The sequence below is a fragment of the Heliangelus exortis genome, chromosome 3 (assembly GCF_036169615.1).
Source record: "Heliangelus exortis chromosome 3, bHelExo1.hap1, whole genome shotgun sequence".
Lineage (NCBI taxonomy): Eukaryota > Metazoa > Chordata > Aves > Apodiformes > Trochilidae > Heliangelus > Heliangelus exortis.
Genome location: NC_092424.1, coordinates 47,612,910 through 47,638,171, shown reverse-complemented (window position 1 = coordinate 47,638,171; position 25,262 = coordinate 47,612,910). Strand labels below are relative to the sequence as shown.

At 39.1% G+C, this 25,262-nt stretch overlaps 2 protein-coding genes across 4 annotated transcripts in view; one reads left to right on the top strand and one right to left on the bottom strand.

The window, feature by feature from the left end:
- Window positions 1-2,360, top strand: part of SLC22A3 (solute carrier family 22 member 3) — a 39,638-nt gene extending 37,278 nt beyond the window's left edge. For both annotated transcript variants that reach the window (XM_071740480.1, XM_071740479.1), the window contains one exon: window positions 205-2,360. In XM_071740480.1, the coding sequence (XP_071596581.1) occupies window positions 205-262 (58 nt within the window). In that variant the 3' untranslated portion in view covers window positions 263-2,360. The remainder of the gene's footprint in view (window positions 1-204) is intronic.
- LOC139794633 (plasminogen-like) lies at window positions 2,174-25,262 on the bottom strand. Of its 2 annotated transcripts, none has more exons than XM_071740477.1 (19): window positions 25,103-25,262; window positions 21,946-22,081; window positions 19,484-19,590; window positions 16,791-16,905; window positions 15,667-15,806; window positions 14,949-15,069; window positions 14,703-14,821; window positions 13,652-13,814; window positions 12,931-13,061; window positions 12,010-12,175; window positions 11,123-11,289; window positions 10,059-10,207; window positions 9,004-9,097; window positions 7,457-7,577; window positions 6,645-6,719; window positions 6,161-6,301; window positions 5,230-5,336; window positions 4,222-4,367; window positions 2,174-3,064 (listed from the first exon to the last, which is right to left on the bottom strand). In XM_071740477.1, exons 1-19 carry the CDS (start codon window positions 25,149-25,151, stop codon window positions 2,903-2,905), a joined length of 2,409 nt encoding a protein of 802 aa, XP_071596578.1. In that variant the 5' UTR covers window positions 25,152-25,262; the 3' UTR covers window positions 2,174-2,902. The 2 variants fall into 2 exon arrangements, with proteins under 2 accessions (XP_071596578.1, XP_071596579.1); XM_071740478.1 differs by having other exon boundaries at window positions 14,949-15,066.

The window sequence follows — 25,262 nt, the reverse complement described above, 5'->3', positions numbered from 1 at the left end:
TGAGGAGCCAGTGCTATATATTAATGTTTCAAACAGTGGTTCTGGATATTAGATCAACAGCTTTTGCTTGCTGCAGTGTACAAATTAAAGAAAGAGGAACATTTCTATGCAGAAAGTAAAAGTTTCAGTACTGCAGCTTGGACTACAACACAGTCTACGTATTTTCTGTTTCTTTCATACCTCTCTGCCCTTCTATTTCTTCAGTCATTTTGTTAAATGTGGCAAGAAACGGAAACACAAGGACACCAACTCTTATATTTGACCTTTGAAGGACAGCACTGAGCAAAGACCTGTGTTCCCATCCTGGGAATTTGTTCTCCACCTGCCACTACTTCAAAACTTGCTGCAGAGTATGGAATAAGCTCCATGTTCTTCTTCTAAGCATAAGGACATTTAAAACAAGCTGTGTATTTTTCTATAAATATGGAATAAATTCATTTTTTCTGAGTATGCTGTTTGCCAGAAGGGAGCACTCTGTGGTTCTTGGTAGAGAAGAAAACAGCTTAAAAAGATGCACTATGTGGCTCAGTGAGCACTTATTTATTTCTTTATATTTTTGAGCCATTTGTTTATTTGTATTGTTAGCATATACCTTTGGGTGTAGAGGGTTGCAAACGGTACTGCTTGTTTAAGATTCAGATGACTTTGGGGAAGAGGGGATGTCTATTTCAACCCATTCTCCTTTGCCCCTGGAGAATCTGGACAAGGAGATCTGTTATCTCAGGAATGAAGAATGCTGATCTGCCTGGACCTCACTTCAGTCAGGAGGGATGGGAATCAGAGGTGTGCATCAGGAGACCCTCACTCCTGTCTGTTCTCTCCTCTATGGATCCTTTGTCACAAAAATCCCCACTTCCCTCCCTGTTCAAGGCATTTCTGAACTGTGGTCAGAAATCATCTGACCACAGAAATCCTCTGCTCTTTCTGAGGGCTCTCTGTAGGTGTCACATCCTACACAGGGCATTAACTCTGCAGGTCAGATTGTCCTGCTGCCCAGTAGTGCCTCCCCCTAAACTTCTCAGGCAGCAAAGTAGTGTTCTCCTGTGGGTTGACAATGAAAAGTCTGTCGTGACCCACTTCAGTGAAAGCCCTCTTCAGGAGGGGCCAAGCAATGCCAGCTTTAGTTCTCTTGCATGTACTGCACTTCAGAGACTCAGTGAATTATGTGATGTGCATAGCAGACCCAGGATCACCTCCCCATCATCAAAGTTACTGGGTCAGTGTGATCACAGAATCCCAGGAGGTGTTCTTCCTGCCTGCAAAGAGGTTTCCCAGACCAAGAAAGAGGTGAAGATGCTATTTGGTCCAAGCGTTCCACTGCCATCAAATTTGCCTTGTTACTTCCTCTAGCCTGTCTAACTGGTTAGTGAAAAGTTGCAATTTTTATTGCCACTGACACTCTTGCAGAAGGAAAAGATCACAAGTTACACACTTTAAGAGGTTATGAGGTGAGACTTTTGGAGCTGATCAGGTGTGTCTTTGCATTTCTGCTGGGTTTGGCAAGGACAGCAGGGATTTCAATCTTCAACACAGAATTTCTGTTAGGGGAGTACTGTGTGGATTTCTTGGTTGACACGGAAAATATGTAGAAGAGTATTTGTCCCCAGCAAACTCCCCTCAACCAGAGAGGTGGGTGGGGAATGCTTTATCAGATATGTTCCTGCTCAGGAAGGCAGTACCCTGAGATCATTACTTCTCCCAGAACCAGACTCCAGGTGTAGGAGCCTTAAAGATCACCCAGCCACCTAAACTCCTTTTTATAGCTATCATTTTCCTTTAAGCCTATAAAGTTTAAAACTTAAAGAATGCAATCTAAAATAAATTACTTGCAGTTTGGCACACCTGGGACTGGATCTCTGCACTGCAGAAAAAGAGCTAGACAAATCACAGCTCAGGAAGTAGCTGTGTTATAAGGAGGAAGGTCCTCAGGCACCTGTAGGGTGATCCCTGGTTGATAAGAAAGGGGTGAAGGATGGGACTGGGGACTGATAGTCAGCAAGTATTTAACTTTGGCAAGTATGAGCAGAGCTTTCCCTGGAAAGCATTTCTAAATGTCTAAGCTTTCAATTCCTGTAACCACATGAATATGTGAACATCATTTCCTTTTAGAGAAGAAAAATGTACATGTAACAGTTATACAATGATATGAAAGTTATAGAGTGAAACAAATGGGTACACAGAAAACAAAACTTTATAATACATTATATGCATTGTCATTACTTGCTGTAATGATTGTCAGTTATTTCTGTCTTAGCTACGGACTAACTTTGGTGTGAGGCTATTTTTTATTCCCTGTTTTATATCTTTGATGCAACCTTTGTACTTCTGCTGACACACAGATTTCTATGTCAAATAAAAACCTCAAAAATACAAACCAAATATTTTTGCTTCTTCTTTTTCCTGTCCCATGTGTTTAATGCTATCAGATAAATCTAATAAAACCACACATGCCTGTAAAACATGTACAATGAGATTCTTCTTTGGTTTGTGTCATCAAATCGGTAAGAGGCTCAACTCATAGAAAATGAAAAGTTTTCTCCTTTCTTCATTTGTTAGAAGCCCACCTTGGGAAAGTCAGCCCCAGAAAAAGAAGTAATTGTAGATACTACTATAAGTTTGGAATGCAGATGTTCAGTTAGAGTTGAGGTTGGGATTTTTGACATGTATTTCAGAGCTGGGTAAGTCTATTAGCAAGCAGAGCAAACCACAGAATGCATAGAAGAAGGGTAACAAGCCATCAGTTGCCTTTCTTGGCAATAACCGTCAATTTATGGCCATTTTGAATGGATGATCATATTTATTGTACATTCTTATGAATGATTGAATCTTTAATATTGCACTCAGAATCTTGCCTTTCTAATGTGCATACTGCTTTCCAGGAGAGGACAGTCCATACCCAGGGTCAGTTGTTTTCCATTATATTCTTAATCCAAGAAATATAACTGGAAACACGAACGTAAACACCAGGTTTCATGGGTTGGGCACAACCAAGACCCCAAGAGGTGACTCCATGTTGGACAAATTTACCTTGGTCCAGACAGACTAGAGGTCCTCCACTGTCCCCCTAAAGAGGGAAAGAACAGGATGATTGTTTCACAGATATCCCCACAGGAGGCACCGAAACAGAAGTACCTACCAAGTGTGAGGGCCACAAAAGTTACATGAAAAATGGAGCCATAGGCAGTGAGCAGTTCTCTGTACAGGTCATTGGACACTTTTGTAAAGTTATCTCTTCCCATCACCCAGGTATTACATTTATTTTTAAAGTAAGGGGACTTGGTGAGAAAGAATCTGATTTGCCTTAGTATCTTAACCTGCTATTCTTTCCTCAGTCTCCTCTCTGAGGTCCTCACAGCTTCCTGCTGTTACTAGATGATCCAGGGCCAAGTGAATGTGTGCATTCAAGCCATGTGTGAATAGACATGGATGCACAACCCTCCATGGCCTGCTTGCCTGTCACAGTGCTTGTGCATAGGCTGCTTGCAATGCTGGCAGTGGCCTTGACCTGCCAGCCTGGGGCAAGTGGTCTTCTTCACAGATTACTTCTGTACAGAGCCATCTGCATCTTTTCATGGAGAAAAGTTTCCATCTTGACTCGGTAAGTTAAGCTTTTCTAAGCTGGTTCATCTATTTAAAGAAACTGAACAACTCAATTTCAAAACTTAGGCTTCTGGAGGAAGCCTTCACACCACGCCAGTGAGATGAGCTATGGACAACCATATTCTTCCTTTTCAGCAAAAGGAAAGTCCAGCATGCATTTTGCTTCACCCAGTGTGATTTTCATAGGCACTGGTATTTGGAAACTGGTAGTTGCTTTGGCCTTTGGTGTGCCTGCATGGCAGACTCCACTGCATTGTTCCTTGGCTTCTAACTGTGTCAGGGTATTAATTGAGCTCACTTGGACAGTGGAACCAGTTTAGCCAAGGCCAGAAAAGTGGTCTGGGAAAAAAAATGATCAGACCATTAGTCATTCTAAGCTGGCTTCCATATACCTGGCCCAGGCAGATACATATTATCATGGAGTCTGTAGTTTGGGCTTATCTGAAAATCTACCTGACTTACTTCCTAGCAGCAGACAAGGGAAGAGCAGAATCCATGTGCATTTACAGCTTCTATGCCACATGATGTGGCAACGTCCTAGGGCTAATTCTCTGCCACTAAAGCCATAGATTCAACTTGACTGAGCTTACAAAAAACTCTGATGCTCACAGACCTCCTTACCTGGCAGGTATCTGTGCCACCTTGAATATTCCCAGCACAGAGCTCGTGCTTTCTGACTTTACCGTTCAAAAATTCAGGGCGGTTGCATATTTTATTCTCGATTACAGGGAAACCAGTTTCCTTTAAGTAGCCGTCACCACCAGTTCCTTTGTAAACAGAAACAAACCCAAAAAAGTAAACAAACATCTTCACAAAACAAACACAGGTATGGATAAGCAATAAAATAAACACGGTGTTTATGCACTATGCATATACTTTCCATGTATAATATGAAGTTATACGAAATCATTAAGTATTATCAGTATCATGGCACTTGTCACACTCTACCAGCCATCAAAATCCACACTGATCTTGCTGACTTTTCTTCTCCCACAGTACATCTACATGGATCCCAGGCCCACTTATATTTATAGGAGTAATTTCTAAGCCATTTTATTTCTTTGCGTATGAGTTTTCTTCTCTGTGGGACAGAGGAGTTAAGAAGTAAACAGATAATAGTTGAAAAAGGCATGATGGGCAGCAGCAAGAAGGTGAGGAAGGTACTGATGCTCTTCCCAACCAAGACAGAGTGGAAGGTTTTAAAAATGACAGTATATTTATATTTGAGTGAGATCTGAACTAATCTGGTTGCGATTAAAATAATTCAGAAGAATGAGTAAATTCATTTTCATGTGTTTAAGAAATAGCCTAAATCTAGAAAAAAATTCCTACTCTGTATAAACTGACTTTAAAGAAAAGCAGAGTGAACTTAAGTACAAGAATTATCATCTTCTTAGATCTGTTCTCCTCTTTTAGTATATGTTTAGAGGCTTTCATTTTCCATGGCTCTGAGTGATTTGGGAGACTCTAAATCAGAGGGAGACAGTGGAGAACATGGCAGTACCTGAGGAATTTGGTGAAATAGGTATGTGTGTAAGAATTGTTTTTGCGCAGAGAAAACAAACCTTGTACACAAGTGCATACCACGCTCCAGACAGAGAGTTTTCAAATGTGTTAATACTGACTCACCTCTTGTATCCCCCCATCCTGTCACATAGCACTCCTCTCTTCCTCCTAACACAGCATTTTCTTTTGGCAAACAAACTGGGATAACATGATCATTGATGACTGCTGGTCTGAAAGAAACAAAAAAAAGGGTCAAAATAGCACAAATACCCTAAATACTGCTTCCAGGTTTCTAAAAATATTTAATATGCAATCAGAGCCCACGTCAATCTGATCTGCCTTTGAGTGTAGCTCAGAATAGGCTCAGTTAAGAAACCACATATTCAGCTGATCCTGAATCTGTTTTGGATCTGTATTGCAGCCATGGAACTCAAAGAACAAGCACTATATGTTCGTATCTGCTGGCAGCTGTATGGACATATTCCTTTTGATTGTACAGTGTCTTGGCGAGAGTTTTTGATGAATGGAAACAGATGCAAGAAGGGCCATGCTGGGTATGGCATCAAATATGCACGCTGTTTGCCTGCACACCAGATGGATCTGCTGAAAGAAAAAATCTCCCCCCACAGCATGGAATAAGTACAGGGTGACACCATGCTACTCTTGCAGCTTTCAATGCTCATTACCTTATCAAGGTAGAAACATGTAGGCAGAAACAGAGTGACAGCTCCTCTAGGCATTACCTTCTCCTACTCTGTTGCCACTGCTTCACCTCCCAGCAGCTGTCACCCAGCACATTGCCAGCCTGGGTCACTGTCCCTAAGCCCTCCTCCCCTCCCAAAGCAGCCCTTGCCCTTTCTGAAGCCCTGCAGCTGAATCACCTTGGTTTCCACTGGATCTTCTGCAGAAAGGGAAGAAAGAGAAGGTCTCAAAATGATGACAGAAGGGACTGTGCATGGATACACATTTCTTCAACACCAGCACCCATTACTTAGTTCAAATAGAGACAAACTTCACCCATTAGGACAAAGGAACACTTCAGGTGAAAAGGTACCTGCTTAGTTTTAGCAGAGCAATGTCTGCCCTGTCTGGCTGCTTGAACAACTTCTCAACATCTCGTTTTTGTACTGATTCCTCTAATGCTCTTTCTCTGTGTAGTCCAAGGTACACTTTATATGCAGATGGCCGTGAGGACCTATTGGAGATGATTGCACATGGTTAGCTGGTGAGTGCACGCCAGAGATGTAGAACACTTTTGATCTTATTGTGCACCTTGTTTTGTCAAAGACAAAAAAAATAAAGCCATCTTGGGTTTAAACTGAATTTCTTAATCCCTTGTTATGGCACATGAAATCAAGTAGGCAAAAATTATCAATCTTTGTTTCTTCAATAAAAACTCTAATGAATGATGAATGAGTTGGATCAGTTCTTGACTGTTTGCAAGCCCAGTACAGAAACAGCTCAGGTTGTCTATTTGACCTATTTCAATTCTCCTCTGATTTTCTATCTATGTGGTGGAGGCTGTAAGAGATACTTACTTCTCTAAGCAGTGAGCGGCAGTAAGAACCCACTGCGGATCTATCAGAGTTCCCCCACAGAAATGCAAACCAAAACTGTAATAAAGCAAAAAGACATGAAATGGGCATTTGTTAAAGGCTGGGAGGTTAATTCTATTGCAAGTTCATCAGGTAATCTTCCTTACATGTATGCCTTTACAAACTACAGGCCTTATTCTGTGTTAGAATTAAGAATCAAACATTTAACTTTCCTCAAACGATATTTAGTACAATGACAGTAGTGTTGTGTGGACTATTTTGTATGGAAATACCTAGATCTTTTTTCCTAACCTGTATTTTATTACTGGAAAATCTGATGTATGATGATATACCCATTTAAAGATTGGGGCTTTTATCTAGCTCTGATCACAGTCAGAGAGCTCTGCAGCTGGTCTTGATTCCTAGTTATGCTAATAACTTTTTCAGTAGGTTCAAATGCTTACATGGAAGCCAATCAATTTCTGTACTAGACACAGTACAAAAAAAAAATGTTCAAACTGTTACTTCTACTTGTAAGATTCTGATTCTACTGTAGAATATTGTGAGAGATTTAAATTCATTCTACCTTTTAGTGAAAGTGTTTTTGAAATTAGTGTTATGTTGATCCTATAGGTATTTATAACAAAACAGGGCCTTCTTGGTTTTCTAAATGACCTTTAAGACTAGAACACACAATGGAAATCCTTGAGCCATTTTCAAATTAAAATCAGGTTTAGAACGATGCAATTGTAGCATCCTGTGAGAAGCAAGTGTTCCTTGAATGTAAAGTTTAATGCAATGGGGAAAGGTCATACCCTGTCCGGAGGCTTATTTGCCAGGGCCAGGAGTGTGGATGTGAAATACACCCAGCAACGATCCTTTGAGCACACAGCTTTGGTTTGAACTTGGATTTTCCACATTCATACTGGGCAGGAGCTATAGAATAAGAAAAAATGAATCACTATGAGGAACTTCAGTGCATTTGTTGTATGTTCACTATACACTCAGAAAACTAGAAGGTGAACCTGCTACATTTGTAGCTTCAGCTTTTGATTCTCTGCAGCACTTACATACCACACACCACCTATATTTTGTCAGGTTACCTTCATCTGGAACCCTTAAAATGCCTGGCATTTTTTTCCACATACACTTACAAGTGATAAGAAAATTACACATTAATAGATAGACAGTCAGGCAGAAGAAAACATAAAGGGAAGGAGAAGGAAACAGAGAAAGAAGAAATAAATTATCTCAACATTTTTAAATGTACTTTTACAGGTGTCAAAAAACTGGACTGGTAGCTGGTTTTAAACTAATCTTGGCGGTAGAGAATGTGAAATTCAATTATGTCCACTCATATCTCAGGATCTTTTGGTACCTCAGATGTCTCCGGGTTATTAAAAAAGGTTAGTTCTGACTTAGCCATGGGAAACTGACTGTGGTCAACACAGAATTTAGAATTAGTTGTCAGCAAAAGGAACCAAATAATTAAATAAAAAAATAAAGCCACATTTTTTTTTTGTTCTTTAGATAAAAAACTGAACACAAATTATGAACTGAAAAATAAATCGGATATTCAAAATTAATAAAATAACCTTGTGAAAATACCATTTTTCCCCCTATGAGTCCCAACCTATCTCTTCCAATGCGTTAGTATTTTTATAGTTACAGAATATGTACATTATGGAACATAATTCTTTTTCTTGTTTGCTCCATTTTGGGGTTTTGATCAGGGCACATTTTCTGCTGCTCACAGGTGAGAAGACTGAGCAGCAAGAAAGCTGCCCTTCTTTTGAGTGGGAATTACTTCTCTCCCCACTGAGCCCAAAATATTGTAAATCTTGATGATTTTGTACACTTTGTTGTACCATCTCATTCAAAGTACTGAATGGCTTGATTACTAGTTGCAAAGACATGGGAATTTAATTAAATATTTAGGGCCAGATGCACTTCCCAGGCATCCTATATGGTACAATATCAGAAGGAGAAAGGAAAGGAAAATCTGTTTTACATCCAGAAACATGTTAGGAGGTGGTGCAAAATTTTACCCCTTGTTCTGCCTGGCCACAGACACATTTATTCCAGTTGACCAGTGGAAATTTCTGCAGCAATAACCCTATTTTGAAACATATGACAGAACCCCTGTGAGCCACAGTAGGGTGCGGGTTCATCTTATTCTGGTCTTTGGGCTTCCAAGGAATAAAGCACCATTTTTAAGACTTCAAAAATGGATTTTGAAGCCATAGGCATAATTTGCAATCTAAAGCTATGGCACTGACTTTCAGTTTAGTCACCAAATGTCCAACAGTTTTCATAAAAGATTATAAGAAAGGGAGACATGAGTCTTTAAAGGAATAATTACAGCACTTGGGAATGTCACAGTACTCCCAGGCTTTTCTTGGGTCTGTTGTGTAGCACCAAGGTCCATTCACATCTCCATCAGGATTCCTGCAATACTGTAACAAAAATAAAGACACCAGCTATTAATCAGGGAACAAAAAAGCCTACTGATTCACATTTCAAAATAAAATTAAATTTGGAATTTTTTTTTTAAATTCCTTTCTGGTATGTGGTTTCCTTTTGTCAAAATTTGGTTATTTTCTCTGTGAATTTAGAAAAACATATAATTCCTTAGTGCAAGGTTGGACCTCTGAACTCTTAAAAAGTAGAATTTGGAGATGGAATTCAGTACAAATATGATGCCATCAGAGTACTGGCTAAAGCAAGCTCTAAAATCATGTACCTGGAGAAAAAAATTGTTCACACTGGCAACATCAAACCAGTTCTTTATATCACATACAGTTTGTCACAAACCAGGCAAGTGTTGCATAATGGATGTTGCAGGTCTAGAAAAGTGGTGATAAGTACCTGTGTTAGGACTAGGGAGATGGAGGCTAGAGATGGAGAATGACTTACAGGATGGGTCAGAAGCATGTACATTTTTGTGTAATGGACTGCAGCAGAAATCAGAGAGATGGAGGGGGAATTAGTAGAAGATGTAGGCTGCAGTCCATCAGCTATATATCTCAAGGAATTTGCACTGAACCTTGAATCCCTTGCCATCACACCCATCACTTATTACTGAAACCTGTGACCCCAGGTGCTCTTCCAAGCAGAGGAGGCAGAGAGGGCAGAGGTGCTGCCTGCACTCCAATTCCAATTACATCGTAGCAGTGAGGAGAGGCAAATGCCCATATGAAGCCTCTTGGCTGTGCTGCAGAAGCACCCAACAGAGCTTCTGGGCATCCATGTGTCCCATAGAAGTACAGACTGCTCGTGTGAACAAGAGTTAGCATGATCAGGTCCTTGAATTGGACTGAGCAAAATAAAATAACATAGCAGGAAATGCTTGCTGAGGGACCAGGAAGAAGAAGGGGGAAGCTCAATGGCAGCAAGTATTAAAGAACAGCTGTTTACATTTTTGTCCAGGCCTGCTCCGGGATGAGTCTTAGGAGTGAAATAGTCATGGCTGTGAGGTTTCTGAGAACTCCACTCTTGACAAGTCCTGCCCCTCGCAGTTTTTGCTACTGTGCCACGATAGTCTATACCATTCTCATGAATGCAGTCTGTGGGGAAAGAAGAAAAGGAAATGACTTTTAATTGGGAGCTATTGGGCTTCATCCACACTTGGTGACAGTGGCACAGAAATATATTGAAGGAAATGATACTGGGACTTACACATCCTGAATGATTCATATACAGCGAAAGAAGGACAACATAGTGTCAATGATAGCCAACAATCACATTTGAGTTTCTTTGAATTTTAAATGTTTTCTTCATGATCATGGATGTCATAAATCAAAGAAGCTTTGATTTATTTGAACCCCTGTGTCTCCTGAAGCCAGGACCACAAAGACCATGCACTCATAAAGACTTTCCTTATGGACACTGATATTCGTCCACTGCCACATTTTTTTTCAGTAGGTTAAAAGCTGTAATACATGTTCAGCTAAAATTATTAGCCTCCTAATCAGAAGAACATACCATAGCAAAAACAAACAAACAAACAAAAAAACCCCCCAAAAAACGCATAACAACGTTGCATCTGAATGGAATTTAAAAAGCCAGCTGTCCTCTGGTGGGAAAGGAAGCTCTGGAAATCTGAATACATGGCACAAGAAAAGACTTTTCTGAGGCACTTGCTAGCAAAATGCGATCACCTTTATATTTGCTGTCACTGATAGTAGCCCACCCACAGCAGTGTGTAGACCTCTAGCCATGTGGTTCCTTGTGTTTCCAGTATTGCCAAATGTAGTAGATAATGTGTGATGTTAACTTTAAATCAGATACAGAAACGCTGCTATTAAATTCCACTAAAAATTTGAGAAAATTAAGAGTGGATACAGTATTATATTACATTCTGCTTTTATCTAGAGTTTCCTCCGTTTCATCTTCATTAAATTATTAATGATGTTGCTGTAAAAAAAAAAAAACGTTTGCTGGTAATGAGTATTTCTGAGGGAAGCAAGAAGTATTCTCACCAGTATTTTGTTCCAGTGTTGTCTGAGGAGGCTTTGGCAAAGTCACTGATCCTTGGTCATCACACCTCTTCAGGTTGCAATACTCCCATCTCACTCTGGGGTCAGTAGTGTAGCACCAGGGGCGGCTATCAGCATCGGGATTTCTGCAATAATTCTGCCTCAGGTCCCTACAAATGTAAGCATATTATATTCCCATCCATGCTGCTGCTCTGAGGAGAACTTGAAAGAACAATTTAAAAAGCAGGTCTGCCGTAGAGTTAGATCATATCATTTGTCATGTACAGCGTGCAACAGAAATCCTTTTTCCAGCATAAAAAATAATAAATCAAGAAACATATGTAGAACACTTAAGTATCTCAACTACTTATTCACTGATACATGCTTATAGAATACCATTTACAAATCCAGATAAGTAAATGCACATAAGTATATTAAAGATAACACTTTTTACTTTTTCAAATACATGAATAGCTTTTAAGAAGATACGGATGTGGTTTTTTTGCTTTGTGGAATAAATAAAGAGTAAATAAGAAGAATAAGAAAATAAACTATCACTTCCCCACAAGGAAACAAAGTCTTAAACTCATGAATCAACTAATGTGTAAAAACAGTTCATTTGACTATAATGGAAAATTTATGCTTTTAAAGCAATGTAGATACACACAATTAATCTAAAGGAAAATAGTGACAAGTGTGGTATGTTTCAAGATGAGGTTAATAGAAAATGTTTCCACAGTAAAAAAAAGAAAAAGAAAAAAAAACCAAAAATCAGAAGGGCTTATTTTTATCAAGTACACTCCTTCCCTAGCTTTAAAATCATTGTTGTGTAAAGATGATGCATGAATGGCCATTATTCAATGGAACATGGAAACGGGAAACACACGTACGCGTTGGGGAACTGCTCGGCTGTTTTGTTGTGTCGGTGCGGGGACATGGAGCTCCAGGCTTGACATTTCTTTCCCGTGAGAGTGAAAGAAGCTGTGCCACGGTAAGTCACACCATTGCCTTGATAGCACTCCTCAGAAATTTGAGCCTGCTCAGGCACATCAACAGCTGTAGTGAATAACAGAAACCAGTCCCTTGCATCTTAATACTTTGATATTTACGCAGGAGCATAGAAAGCCAACAGAAAACACCCAAGCCAGAGTATTTCACTGCTTGCCACAGCACACTCTGTGTAACAGAATCCTTCTCAGACTGCAGATCAAAAGGGAGATTTCAAAAAATGTTTGTAAAAATTTTGTTATATGCTAGATTAAAAGCACTTGTACATCAATTTTACTGTCATGCACAAGGATTAATTTCAGCTAATAAGCCAAATAGTTCACATATGGATCAAAACTTCACCAGGGCAGGGAAATTTCTGTGGCTTTGCCACAATAGCATGTGTGGAACAAGACTGCCTTGTGTAAGGACAGTTTTCTTTTGATTGCTTTTCATGGAGTCTTGATTCAGTCCTCTTAAATTGTCTTAGGTTTTTCCTTGGTTTTTCAGGAGCTGGCATGTAAATCTAATTATCTTTTCCATGGAAATTTTAAAAATTTGGAGGTGGAGGGAACTACCACCCAGTGAAAGAAAAAGACCTCTGCCACTGCAATTCTTCCTGAGTTGAGTCAGCAAGTTACTTAAAAGCTTCTGACCCTATCCACCAGACTGAACATACCTGCCTGGGCTCCTCACCAGGCTCAGGAGTTCAACTGGTAGCAACATTAAGAACAACAGAAACAATACTAATGAGCAGTCACTTCAGATTTTGCAAAATAAACCACAGTGAATGTTCAGTTCCAGATGTCTCCTGTTGTTCTTACCAGGCTCCTCTGGCTCTCTCCCATCACAGGAGGGGATGGTGCAATATTCCCACCGGGCAGTTCTGTTGGTGGTGTAACACCATGGCATCTTCTCACCGTCAGGATTTCTACAGTAGTTTTCCTCTAGGCTCCTGAAACAGAAAACTTGGCTAAGACAAGTCGATCATGAAAACCTAGTAAAGGTTATGAGCAGCAGGGAAATGCACGTTGCTGCTTAATTTACTGTTGTATTTACTGGTGGGTAACTCTGCTGTCATTACTGATGCCCTTTACTAGCTGAATAATTGCAATGCACTGGTGTTTTGGATGTGCTAAACCAGACACCTTCTAGATTGATGGATGAACTAAGAGATTGTATTTCATGTAGTACTTTGAGGCCAAGAGCAGGACAGCAGAGATATTGGGTGAAGGAATCTAACCCCAAGAAAATGTCATATTTGTTATTTTCTTATTCCACATTGCTTCACCTGAGCAACAAGACAGCAAAAGGATGAATCGAAGAGGGGAAATGTCAGTAAAACAGAGCTTGAAAGCCAGAAGAGGAGACACTAGTACCCAAAACCAAAGGAACAAATAAAAAGAAATGTGCAAAAAAATGGAAAGGATGGAATCCAGCAGGTGATAAATGCTGGTGCAACAAAAGAACTCTGCAACATCATTGAAGAAAAATTAAGTAATTGTACTTGCTATGGATACTGAATGGTGGAGAAGTTTCACTTACTTGCAGGGATAGTTTTCAGGAGTGCGAGCGTGTCTGTGAGGAGACTGAGAGCTCCAGTGCTGACAGGTATTTCCAAATTCAGTTACAGATATCGTGCCTCGATAGTCTTCTCCTCTTCCTGACAGACACTGACGCCCTGGTGCAGGAGCTGGTGGGGGTGTTGCTATTGCAGAAAAAGGATCAGAAATTTAGCAGTGCCTTATAGAAATATTAAAAAAAAATATTTTGAGCTTTATAATTAAGCAGGCTTTTTAGCTTTCTATGCAGGCAAGGTTTAATGACCAGAGTGTTTGGAAAGTCTAAATGGTAGGGAAAAGATTTAAAAATATCTTGACTTTTCTTTCTTCCATTTTAACATCTTCACTAGCAGTCAGACTTCCAGAAGAGCATTTTCATCTGCCTTTACAGTAGCCAGGAGACAACACAACCAAGCCCTGGCAGCCCCATCAGAGTAAAGCTGGAGACCAAGCAAGTGGTGATAGTGTGAGAAAAGCAGAGTGATAGCAGCAGGCCCATCAGTGATAGCTACGGGTATTGGTGCAGACATAAAAGAGATGTACTCTGATTGGTGAGAGCTAGAGACAGCGAGGATTAGGTCTAGTGAGAAGACTTAAGAAAAAGTATCTTAGTACAGACTGGTCTGTAGGAGGAAAGGAAATTGAACACGTGAAGAATTTAATAGGAAGAGGAAAACAAAAGCCAAACAATTTTCACAAAGAGTGAAACTGCTTGAAATCAAAAGCAAAACATCTGAAGAAACATCAGAAGCACTGAAAAGAAGCACTGCCTGGTCAAGGAAGAGAGATATGCTGCAGGTAATACCATTAGAAATGGCCATGACAGAAATGTCTAACTTCAAAAGAGCTACCAGAGGTTAATTTCAAAGTCATTTATTTATCTATTTGAGACAAAAGTCAGCAGTCTTTCATTCTTCCTTTTATCTTGGGGATTCCCCTATTTGTTCTAGCTCCTTGCATCACCCTGAATGAGAGCTGTCTAGATGTCTTTGTTCCTAGATGTCCTATTCTAGAAGTTTAGAAGTCAGACTCACTACAACGAGGAATGTCACAATATTCCCAGCGTTTAGTGGGGCTTGTAGTGAAACACCAGGGCCGAGGTTCACCATCGGGATTACGGCAATAATTCATCTTCAGATCCTTCTCTGGAAAACTGGATGGGAAAGAAATAATTGAAAAAAAAAAAAAGTTACTGTGGCTGTAATAATTATCTTGTTTGGGACAGGGTGATCTTCAGGCCACTCTTGATGATAAACAACCCATCATAGAGTCTGACTCACTTTTCTGGGAGGTATCCATGAGAGTGAGGATGCTGGGAGTCCCAGCGCTGGCACTCCAGCCCAGACTCTGTGGTTGCAACGACTCCGTGGTAGTTTTCTCCGCTGCAGTGCATGCACTCTACTGTAGGAGCAAGGCAGGACAAGGACAAGAGAGACAGAAAGTCCCTGAAAAACTCATAAACATAACTCATAAACACTCATACACATCTCATACGAAGCTCAAAAGGCTTATTAGAGCACAAGGCTGAAGGCTGGTGGTTGTTTTGCTGAAGTGAAAACTTATTTTTCCTGGTAAAATGATTTTAACTAGTTGTTTGCATTTATAGTATTCAATTTTTAAAAGCTCAAGATTATAGACTAGATTTTTAAAAACAGCTAAATTCTATCTACTAAACTATAAATCCATGCCTTGCTGCTGTCACATTTAATTGATTTTTGCATAGGCAACTGTCATTTGTTTCAATTCTAGGATTTTAATATGTGAATGCACTAAAATATTTTTATTTTTTTTTAAATCTAGGGGAAAAAATGTTTTGTATAGCTGTTTCTAGGGTATTTTGATATATTCTTTATTGATGTTGAAAATGTCTTAGGAAAGTTTTGGTTCAAAACTAAAGTTTTGAACAAATATTTGATTAAAACTAAAGGCATTTGAATAACTTCGCAGTCTTGAACACATCTTCCAAAAAGGGAAAGAAATCAGTTTATATATCCTGACCTTCACACTCTGGGATGTTACAGTAATCAAATCTGGTAGCAGGATCTGTTGTATAACACCAGGGGCCCTTTTCATCATTATCAGGATTTCTGCAGTAGTTTTCCTCCAGTCCTGCGTTGGGATATTTTTCAGGTGTGTAACTGGAACAGAATTTAAATGGGATTAGAGAATAAGGAAAATGTCCCAATTGTTCATCTGAGTACCCTAAAGAAGAAATGTTTGTCTGAGGATCATTTTTTAGCTGCTGTTAATTAGAAGTGCTCTAATTGCTTCTGAGTGCCATTTGATACTGTTCGGTTTCCAGTAATTTTTTTCTCAGCTGAAATAATTTTTAGTGTGCAGAGAAAAGTCTCCTCTGGGACACATTCCCTGGGAGATGCAACGGGAAAATATTTGCTGAAATGGGAAAATACTCTATAACCTCAATTATGTGCCAGTTCAATAGGAGGCTACTAAATAAATTCAGTTTATTTTTCACTAAACAAAAACAGATAAACAAACAAACAAACAAAAAAACCAAACACAAAACAAACACAAAACCCAAACACTGAAGCAAAAAAAAAAAAAAAACCAAAAACCCCACCCTGGCCTGTTTGTCTATGAACTGTCTGATGAATTCACCAATAAAATTACATCTCTATCTCATTTGCCACATGTTATGCCTTTAGAAAAAAGAAGTTCTTGTTCAAATTAGTGGAAAATTCTTATTTCAACAGAGCTAGACACTTCCCTGTCAAGTGTTTCTTTCACCCATGGAAAGATGAAAAAACTTAAATGCAACTGACCATGTCCCTGCTGATGATGTAGCCCTAATTACAGGTCTCCAAGTTACAAGTCAGATTAGAGAATTAATTTATTCAGGATAAATTTCAGGGCACTAGGTTAATGATCAGTGTACTAGGTAAACTGTGTGTTTAGTTAACAGTTGGATTTCATGAACATAAAGGTCTTTTCCATCCAAAATTGTTCTGTTCTGTTTTAGTCTATTCTATTCTATTTGTAGAAAAATATTTTATAAGTAGACTTTGAACACCAAAAAAAATTGCTTATGAGACTACTTAGAACATGTAAATGCCTTAGAACAACAACAGAAAAACATATAAATATATATGAGAAGGCCTTACTTTGGTTTATGGGGTGCATTATCAACCCACTTCTGGCATGGAACACCTTTCTGAGTTTTGGCTTCTGTCCCCCTGTAATCTACCCCTCTTCCCTTCTTGCATTCGAGGAGATAAACTGAAATGAAATGCGCTTAATTAACAAGAATCAAGACGTCCATTTTAGCAAATATAAAATAAATTTTCAAGGTAATACATTTAAATACATTTGGTCATTACTTCCTAATACCATCAAAAATGGGCAGCTCGTGTTGTAAAAACCTTCTAGTCATCTGATATTTATATTGAATTAATTAGCAATGAAAAGTTTATCTGATAACCAAAACCTTCCAAACCAGTATTCGAGAGAAATATGTGAGAAAACCCAATTATTTTGAGAACATATTATATTAGATTTGAATGATAAATTTTTTTTTAACATTTAAATATGCACCATAACAAAATAGAAACACATTCTCTTCCTTTGCCTCCTGTGAGGTTATTATAGTTAACTACAGTAATTAAAATCAAACCTTTAAAGAGAGCCACATGAATTCTGGTGAAGATGTTAAGAGGACAGAATCCCAGATTCATTCACATAGCATTTTATCAGGTGAAATATGCAATTTTTTTACAGTTCATACAAATGTGAATGACATTGTTTCATTAAAGTTCTTCATGTCATGAATGAGAAATAATTCATGATATGCTAAAACAATTCCTGCTATACGTTATTAAATTGATAGTTTGTTGAAGGTACGTATTATATACACTTTTGTACTCTTAGATTTTGGAACTTCATGAGAAAAAAGAAAAAGGGGGAGTGAAAGAATTAGTATTGAAATCCTGTCTTTATATAATTCAAGAGGAATTTTAAGGCTGAATAAGCCTGAGGTTTGTATTTGTAGCCTTGAAAGCATTAAATTGTTTGAAATTATTGATCATTACACTAAAAATAATTGCAAGCTCAATGTTGTGTTTTGTTTTTTCTTCCTCAGGAGGAGAGAGCAACCATGACTGCAACCATTTAATCTTTGCAATTTCCCTGGGAGAACTGAACAATCACCTCTGCCAGCAAAGAGCAGGTGCCTGCCAGGGGAAAGCAAGCTTGTAAGGGGCCTGATCTTGGCACATTCACTCAGAGCTTCTACATTTGCACTTTAGGGACAGGCACTGTCAGGCAACATGTCCTCTGGATTGGAAAAATAAGCGGAAAACTCATTTAACATTTCATTACACTCAGGGCAGATTTCATCAGTGTCTCCTTTCCAGCTGCAATGAAGCAAACTGTCTTTCAGCTTTTTTTCCAGCTGCTGTGGCATGGCTTTTCTCACTGTCTTTAAATAGCTTCCAAATCAGATATTTGGGGGTACCCAGTTCTACATCAAGTTTTCTTAGCATCAAAATTATACCAAAGCAAAAAAAAAAAAAAGAAGATGAACATGAATCTGGAAAAATAGTGCCATTTTACATAGGTGTGTGTTGTGAAAAGTGAAAAGAACTGATATTTGAATCTGAAATTAGGTCCAACTCTACTGTAGGCCTATAATAAGTTTAGATCTGGATTTATAGATGTACCTTTAGGGAAATCTTTATTTCAATGCATGTATTTGGGCAAGTTTACTCTGCAAACTTAGCTGGAAGCCATTTGGACACTCAAATAATTTTGCAATAAATTAACATCAAAAACCTCTACAACTGAATCAGTCAAGTGCTGACTCTTTCTGTTTGCATAAACTTTTGACCATTTATATAACCTTTAGGGCATATTTTTTTCTGTCTGATGACAAATAACCTCGATCCCCAAACTCAAACCAATCCCTCGGGTTAATTATTTACAAACAGATACATAGTTGGCAATTCTCAGATGCTAGCTTCAATTCTTGTTACTTTACCAATACTCTAGAGAAGGTTAACTTTCTCTTTTACAGCCCCTAACACAGAAAAAATAATTTTTAAAGCTGTGAACTTCATACCAATTGTCATCCTTTTGTTTTAATGCAATGCAAGTAGGTCTTATCTAGAAATTGCTTCAACTGAAAAAACCCCAAAACTTAGTTTCAGCAACAGCATTGCCAAAACATCTAGCCATGAGAGATTAATTTCCTTGAAGTATCAGGACAGCAGCAGCTGCTGAAGACAGTCATGTCATCTGCCTAGGTAAAAGCTGCATTTGGATTTCTGTTCTGTAGCAACAGATGAAACTGATGACCTGATGTGAGCATTAGAATGGACACATAATTATTGGAGACTGTCTGCAAATGAAGACATGAGCAACAGAGAAACCATCTCACACATACACAGTAGGCTGTGTCTTTCATGTTCTCATACCTAGGTTCATCTTTTGTCTTCTGTAGGTACATGTGCAAATTTTGGGCATTTCTGGTATGTAATGCTACAGCTTTTCACACTTATACTGTGTGATGAGGTTCTGTTTTTCAAGAAACTAAAATCCATGCCTATAACCTCAAAAGGCTTGAAAGAGTGCAGTAACAAATCCTCACTGAATGTTGCAGGATTCTCATCCAGCTTCTAACTTCAGCCAAACTGGGAAAAAGATTGGTAGCACTACTACACCAGAAATGTGGCAAACACCAGGTCTTTGGTAAGGGCTGACCCAGTGGAGGCTTAGCCCCCATTTACAAGAGGTTTGTGTGAGCCCCACTGGAAAGGATGTCACTAGAAAGTGAAATATTATAAAAGAGACATAGACATACTTCTTTTTTCATAAAGAACTGCATTTGTTCTTCTGAATAACATCGCTGTTTTGGTGTTCTCAGACAATGTTAAACACTGCTGGTCTTTACTGGTGAATAAGAAGGCCCTGTTGAAATTAAAAAGAGAGAGAAACATAAAAAACAACAGTAGAAGTGTATATTAGTACACACGTTTTCTGATATTCGTTTGCAATTTTAGCAAGTTTTAGCAAATTTTAGCAAGCAGTGCACTTCAGTAGTATTTGAGTAGTGTTTCACAAATTCCTGAGTATCATAGCTCCCATTTTCAGTGGTGACTTCGACTCCTAAGTCTTCATACCAAACTTAGGTTGAAAGGGAGGTACATGAATGAATTATGACAAGGGACAAAGAAGGTCTATAATGAGCCAGAGGTTCCAAAGGACATAACGAAGAGGATATATGCACAAGGGACCTTAACCTTATTTCAAAAAAATTGGATGTCCATCAAGAAGTGAGACAGCATTCAGCAGTTACCAAGGAAAAGGTAAAACACAACAAGCCAGGACCCTAAATTACCTTGTGATAACTGTTCTGAGTCATCACATGTGAAGCAATGTAAGCACTTTGGAGAACAAAGACATTTGTCTTTTCAGCAATACCTACCTACAAGTCTGCAAAACTGGACCTTATGGTGTAACCTTTACAATAGCATCTAGTGAAAACTCCTGACAGGCTAAGTAATTTCTACAACTAGCTTTTCTTAACCAAAAAAAGAGAATTAGCAACATGGAATTCAGTGTCAAGGTCTATAGTGGGAATGTAAGTGCTGACAAAGCCAATTCTATAGCCCTAACACCAATTGGCATGAAGCCATTGTGCCTATACTTGTAAATTTGCACAGCCTCTCCCCAAAGGAAGGGGATCACGTCTGAACTTACTGCTGTGAATGGTGTCTCTGTGTTGCCTGAGGAGTGCTGGGTACCCTGGGTCAAAACTATTCCCCCATATCCAAGGTGAACTCTCAGTAATGTTAAATTTGCAAGTAGGGATGTAGCAAACAAGCATGGTCCAACACACTGCTAAGGTGGGATAATGAGTCTGAATTACCAATATGAACCCATTGCTCCAAAGCCCTGATGTGATGGTGCTGGCTTGGTCTTAAAGCTCTGCCTAACAGTTATCTTTCTTTCCTTCCCTGCCAGATAGCATCTGTTATTTACTCGTTGTAGTAGGTCTCACAGAATTGATTAGGGAACAACCCTGATGCTATTCCAGTGTCAGGTGACGGTAAGCTCAGGCCTCAGGCAAACACTAAGGAAAGATACCGTGTCAGAATACACCTGAAAAGAGATAAATAATCTTCTGCAGACTGTAAATATATAATCTGAATATGCAGACCTGCCCTCTCTGCTTTTATTCCTACCCTCCTGAGACAAGTACTGCTAACACTGTGCCCTCTCTTTGTGGTTTTCAGAGAGGGGAGTAAGATCAAAGGCAACGGGTGGCACTTCACACAGTGAGCAAACCCCTGTCATCCTTCAGGGTTACACCTCTTCTGAACAGATCTCATTTTCCATTTTTATTTAAAACACAAACTTATAAAGCGCATTTTAGAAGTCAGCACCTGCCTTGAATAAAAGCCTGGAGATCCAGGAGCTGGAGACAGCCCACAGAGAGTCAGACTGCTGAGTTGAAAAGGGTACACTGCAGAAGTGGTAGATCAAGAACTCATGAAGATTAGAAAAGGAAACCTCCCTGCCTCATATGTAAGGGCAGCATCCAGCCACAGTGGCCAACTTTTGTCCTCATTACTCCAGCTGCCTGCTGGGCTGCAGAAGCTCAGTGGTCTCTGAAGCATTGGCTCAGGAGGCTCAAAACCCTTAGGCTCAAAGCAATGGGCTCCCCTGATGAAGTCAGTGGTATAAGACTGATCAACACCTTTCATGCTCTCTAGCCCCTTGGTCTGTTAGAATACAAGGGCAGAGAGAGAGCTTAGCTGGAAGCAGAGTGTAAGACTGTTAAAATTTAGATGGTAATTTTTTTCTCAAAGTAAATATGAGTTATGTTAGTTTGATATGTTAGTCCAGGTCCCAGTAAAATTCAGAATAATGGCTGTATCTGCAACATAATAGTGCAATGAACATAAGCAATGCTGCTATTGCTGTCCTATATTTCCAAGCAATGAAGTATGAGTCTTCTTTTCAAAAGGATTGCAAAAGTCTTGATAAAACCATGTCAAGCTGGTTTTCAGTGTGCAAGGCTGTGCCTCAAGATATCCTAATGTTTTCCCACAAAAAAATTCACCATAATTTTCTTAATTTCTCAGTTTCTGCTGTCTTCATCCATATAAAATTCTGTGTCTATATATATTTTGTTTTCATAGCAACCCTCAGACACACATACTATTAAGAAATCCCTCAGAAGTTCAGACTACTGATAAATAAGGCAGACTTCTCTATCATCTGTAATGAAAGACATATATGGGAACCAGTGGAAATTACCTGCAAGAAAATTTATCTTCAGTTTCACATTGCTCTGCACATTCCTCTTCACTATGTGCCTTATAGATTTGCTTCTTTGGGTTGAGCAGCCAAGCTCCCTCTGTCCTCACATAGCTGTCTAGTACGCTCCCTTGCACTAAAAGGAAAAAAGAAAGAGGTAAAAATGTTAATGCTGATATAGTTTATTTTAAACTTTATGTTAAATTCTTTGCCATCTAGTTGAGAAACATAGTCATTTAATCGCTGGAATAATTTGATTAATGGTGACAAAATATGGGTAAATTTTGCCTTCCTAGTTTGGTTAAGGGTAGAGTCACTGAAAACTCCATGTAAGGTAGGACAGAAAAGTGGCTTGACACATGCTTTGTTTCATTCTGAAAGTCATGAGAAGTAACACAAACCTAGGGCATAAGGTGATGGGAGCAGAAAACTCGACTCAAGGAGTGAAAAAAGTGAGGTGTTTCACCTCACCAATAAAGAAAACAGTGGTTGCCCATACTTTGGAAGAGATAGGGCTCAAGAAAAATGTGAAACAACGGATGTCCATTGCTGACACCTACTCACATGGAACAACATCAGTTTTATCAGCCACCCCATAGTTGTCTCTTTTCCAATGCTGTTGCAAGAAACAAGCTATCTTCAGTCACTGGGCTTCTTACCATGCTCATGTTTAGTTTCTAATTTTTGTAAAAGTGCTTTATTTTCCTGTTTCTGCTACAGCTATGTTACCTCTGACTGTTTAGTTATAGTTCACAGACCTGTTACTTTCATGGGTCCAGCTGTAGGGCCACAGAGTTGCATGAGTCCTGTGATTTTTAATTTTTTTTGTCAGATGAGCATATGACCCAATGGGCAAGTATTTGGCTCTGGGAGTTCCCCATACTCCGTGGTTTCAATCCCAAACAGACGTCAGCCTTGTGGTCTTTGCCACACATCTCAGTCCTGCTCTGAGCCCTGGTTTTGTGCCTTGCTTCGCACAACTGCTGAATAAAAGGCATCCAGGGTATGAACTGGACCCTGGCTTCCCCCTCATGCATGACAGTCGTGTTGATGAGAGGATCTTTCTTCATCTCTTCTAATCCTTCTCTTTCTCGGTCATAGCCCAGTGCCAGTGGGAGGGACAGAAAGCAGCCCTGTCCCCTACCTGTGACTTGGGGTTCCTGTGGGATGGGCAGTGAAACCTCTTTTAGGAAGGCAGCTACTCCTCCATGTCCTGACTAACACTGTTTTGTAGTGTGAAGCAGGTCCAGATGCCTCCTGATTAAGTTAATTCCTTCACCTGAGTGCTAGCTCAGACTGCAGCTGAGTATTTTCTGTAAGACCACTTTGCAGCTATGAGACACAACTGAGAAAATAGGTCCAAAAGCTACTTTATGCTTCCCCTCATACCACTGCAAACCCAGAGAAGTTACTGGATGTTGGGTTTTCCACATGGACTAAGGAAGACCTTGGCCCTAACCACTACTTAACAGTATGTATGAAAGAAAAAGAAAGCAGCTAAAAAATTTTAAAAAGTGAAAAAGGATACAATAAAATTCTATGTGACAGTAGTCATAGGAATCACCGGTTCCACTGATCATTTAAAAACAAGATTGAAATTAGGAACAAATTAGTCTTGAGAGAAAACATCATACCAGGTTAAAACCATATCATAGGAATAGTGCAATGCTCTCCACAAGGGTAAGAAATACAAGTAAAGAATTTCTATTATAGTACACCAGCTTAATTCTTTTCACTTTTGAAACTTAGCAATAATATGGTCATTATAAATACAGCATTTGATTTTTTAAATATTGACAGAGTAGCAATTTATTTGAGTCATAAAAATATTTCCCCCTTTTCTGTTATGATTACACAGCAAGGCATAATACTTAGAAAAAACAACAGGAAAATATATGCAAGCTGATGAAAAAGGCAGCAAATTTTCTTGCTACTGTTTTTCTTATGTCTGTGGAATTTTTCAGCCCTAGAAAGATGTACTAATGCCTTATTCAGAAATGCAAATATTTGCCACCATTTGATAAAAGATTTGCAAGCAAAAGCAGAGTACTGCAAGCAAAAGCCTAAGTCCCATATGTCCCCCCCTGTATAAAATTCTTACTCATTTGAGAAGCCTATTTTATTTGGATGAGCCTGTTCCTCTGAAAAAAAAAAAGAATCTTAAAACCTAGAATTTTAATTAAGATTATAATTCTCAACATTAAATAATACCTAGAATTTTTTATGCTGGTGCATGTCTCTAATTTTTCTAGCTAAATTCAACCCATAGATTTTTCTACCACCTTTTTTATATTTTAAAACTAGTTGTATAAAATGCTTGTGTATTTTTGGGTGGTTTTGAATATGTGTTGGCACACTCATAAATGCATTTTTAACTGTGATCACAACAGAGTGTAGTTATAAAGCAGGACTGAAAGATGTGCCATCTGAATTCTATAGTTCATAGAAGTTAAATTTTTACAATTTTCTGTAAGAATTACAGTCTACTAAACCCAAAGAAAGACATCTGTAAAGAGCCTTACTCAGTTCTTATCTGTTACATATTATTTTATACTATCTTTCACAAACATAGTCTTGTAGCACCAAAACCACTGTAAAAACTAATGCTGACCAGATTTTGGCTTCTCCATAACAAGGAAAGAAAATTTTCCAGCAAAGATTGTGGCTATGAAAAGAACTGAAACTCTAGTGGATACAACAATTTTTTTCTTGTGATTTTGTTTTTCACAATAAATTCACAAATTAAAAAACAACCAAAATAGGGATTACAGTACCTGGCAATAAGAGAGACAAGAAACAACAGTAAGATAAAAAGCTGCTGAAGCCAGACACAGCCATGTCTTTGCAGCAAGCCTTTTCTAGGCTGCTTTCCAAGCCTGCCCTCATTTCTGGCCATGAGGTAAAGGTGCAGGAAGCCATTGATTGCCCACACAGACACCAAAGCTGCTGCTCTTCTGGCATCTCTAATGAGCACAACACTGGAAAAACCACAGCTCTGGCTTCATTCAAGAGCAGCTCTCTGGCCAGAGAGCCCCAGCTCCATCACTGTCCAGGTAAGTGCTGACACCAAGATCTAGGGACCTACCTTCACCCAACAGAGGCTGCAAGCCCTTGGCTGCCATCTCACCTGGGCAAGTGGAAGGCAAAGGACTCTTACCTGAGCTGAGCAAGAAAAGAAAGAGAAAGGCAGCTCTGCTAATCCTCATGGTGGCCCAGCTGATGGGTGCTGGAAGTTCTGTGTGTCGATGCACAAAGTTTTATTGACTTGCACTGGAGTGAGGCAGCATCAAACAAACAAGGCAGGCAGGTGAAGTTAA

Coding starts and splice junctions, on each gene's coding strand:
- LOC139794633 (XM_071740477.1), bottom strand. CDS start 25,151: ATGAGGATTAGCAGAGCTGCCTTTCTCTTTCTTTTCTTGCTCAGCTCA. Junction 15,807..16,790: donor AATGCACCCCATAAACCAAA/GTAAGGCCTTCT, acceptor ATTCTGTTCCAG/TTACACACCTGAAAAATATC. Junction 12,176..12,930: donor GAGAGAGCCAGAGGAGCCTG/GTAAGAACAACA, acceptor TATTCACTACAG/CTGTTGATGTGCCTGAGCAG.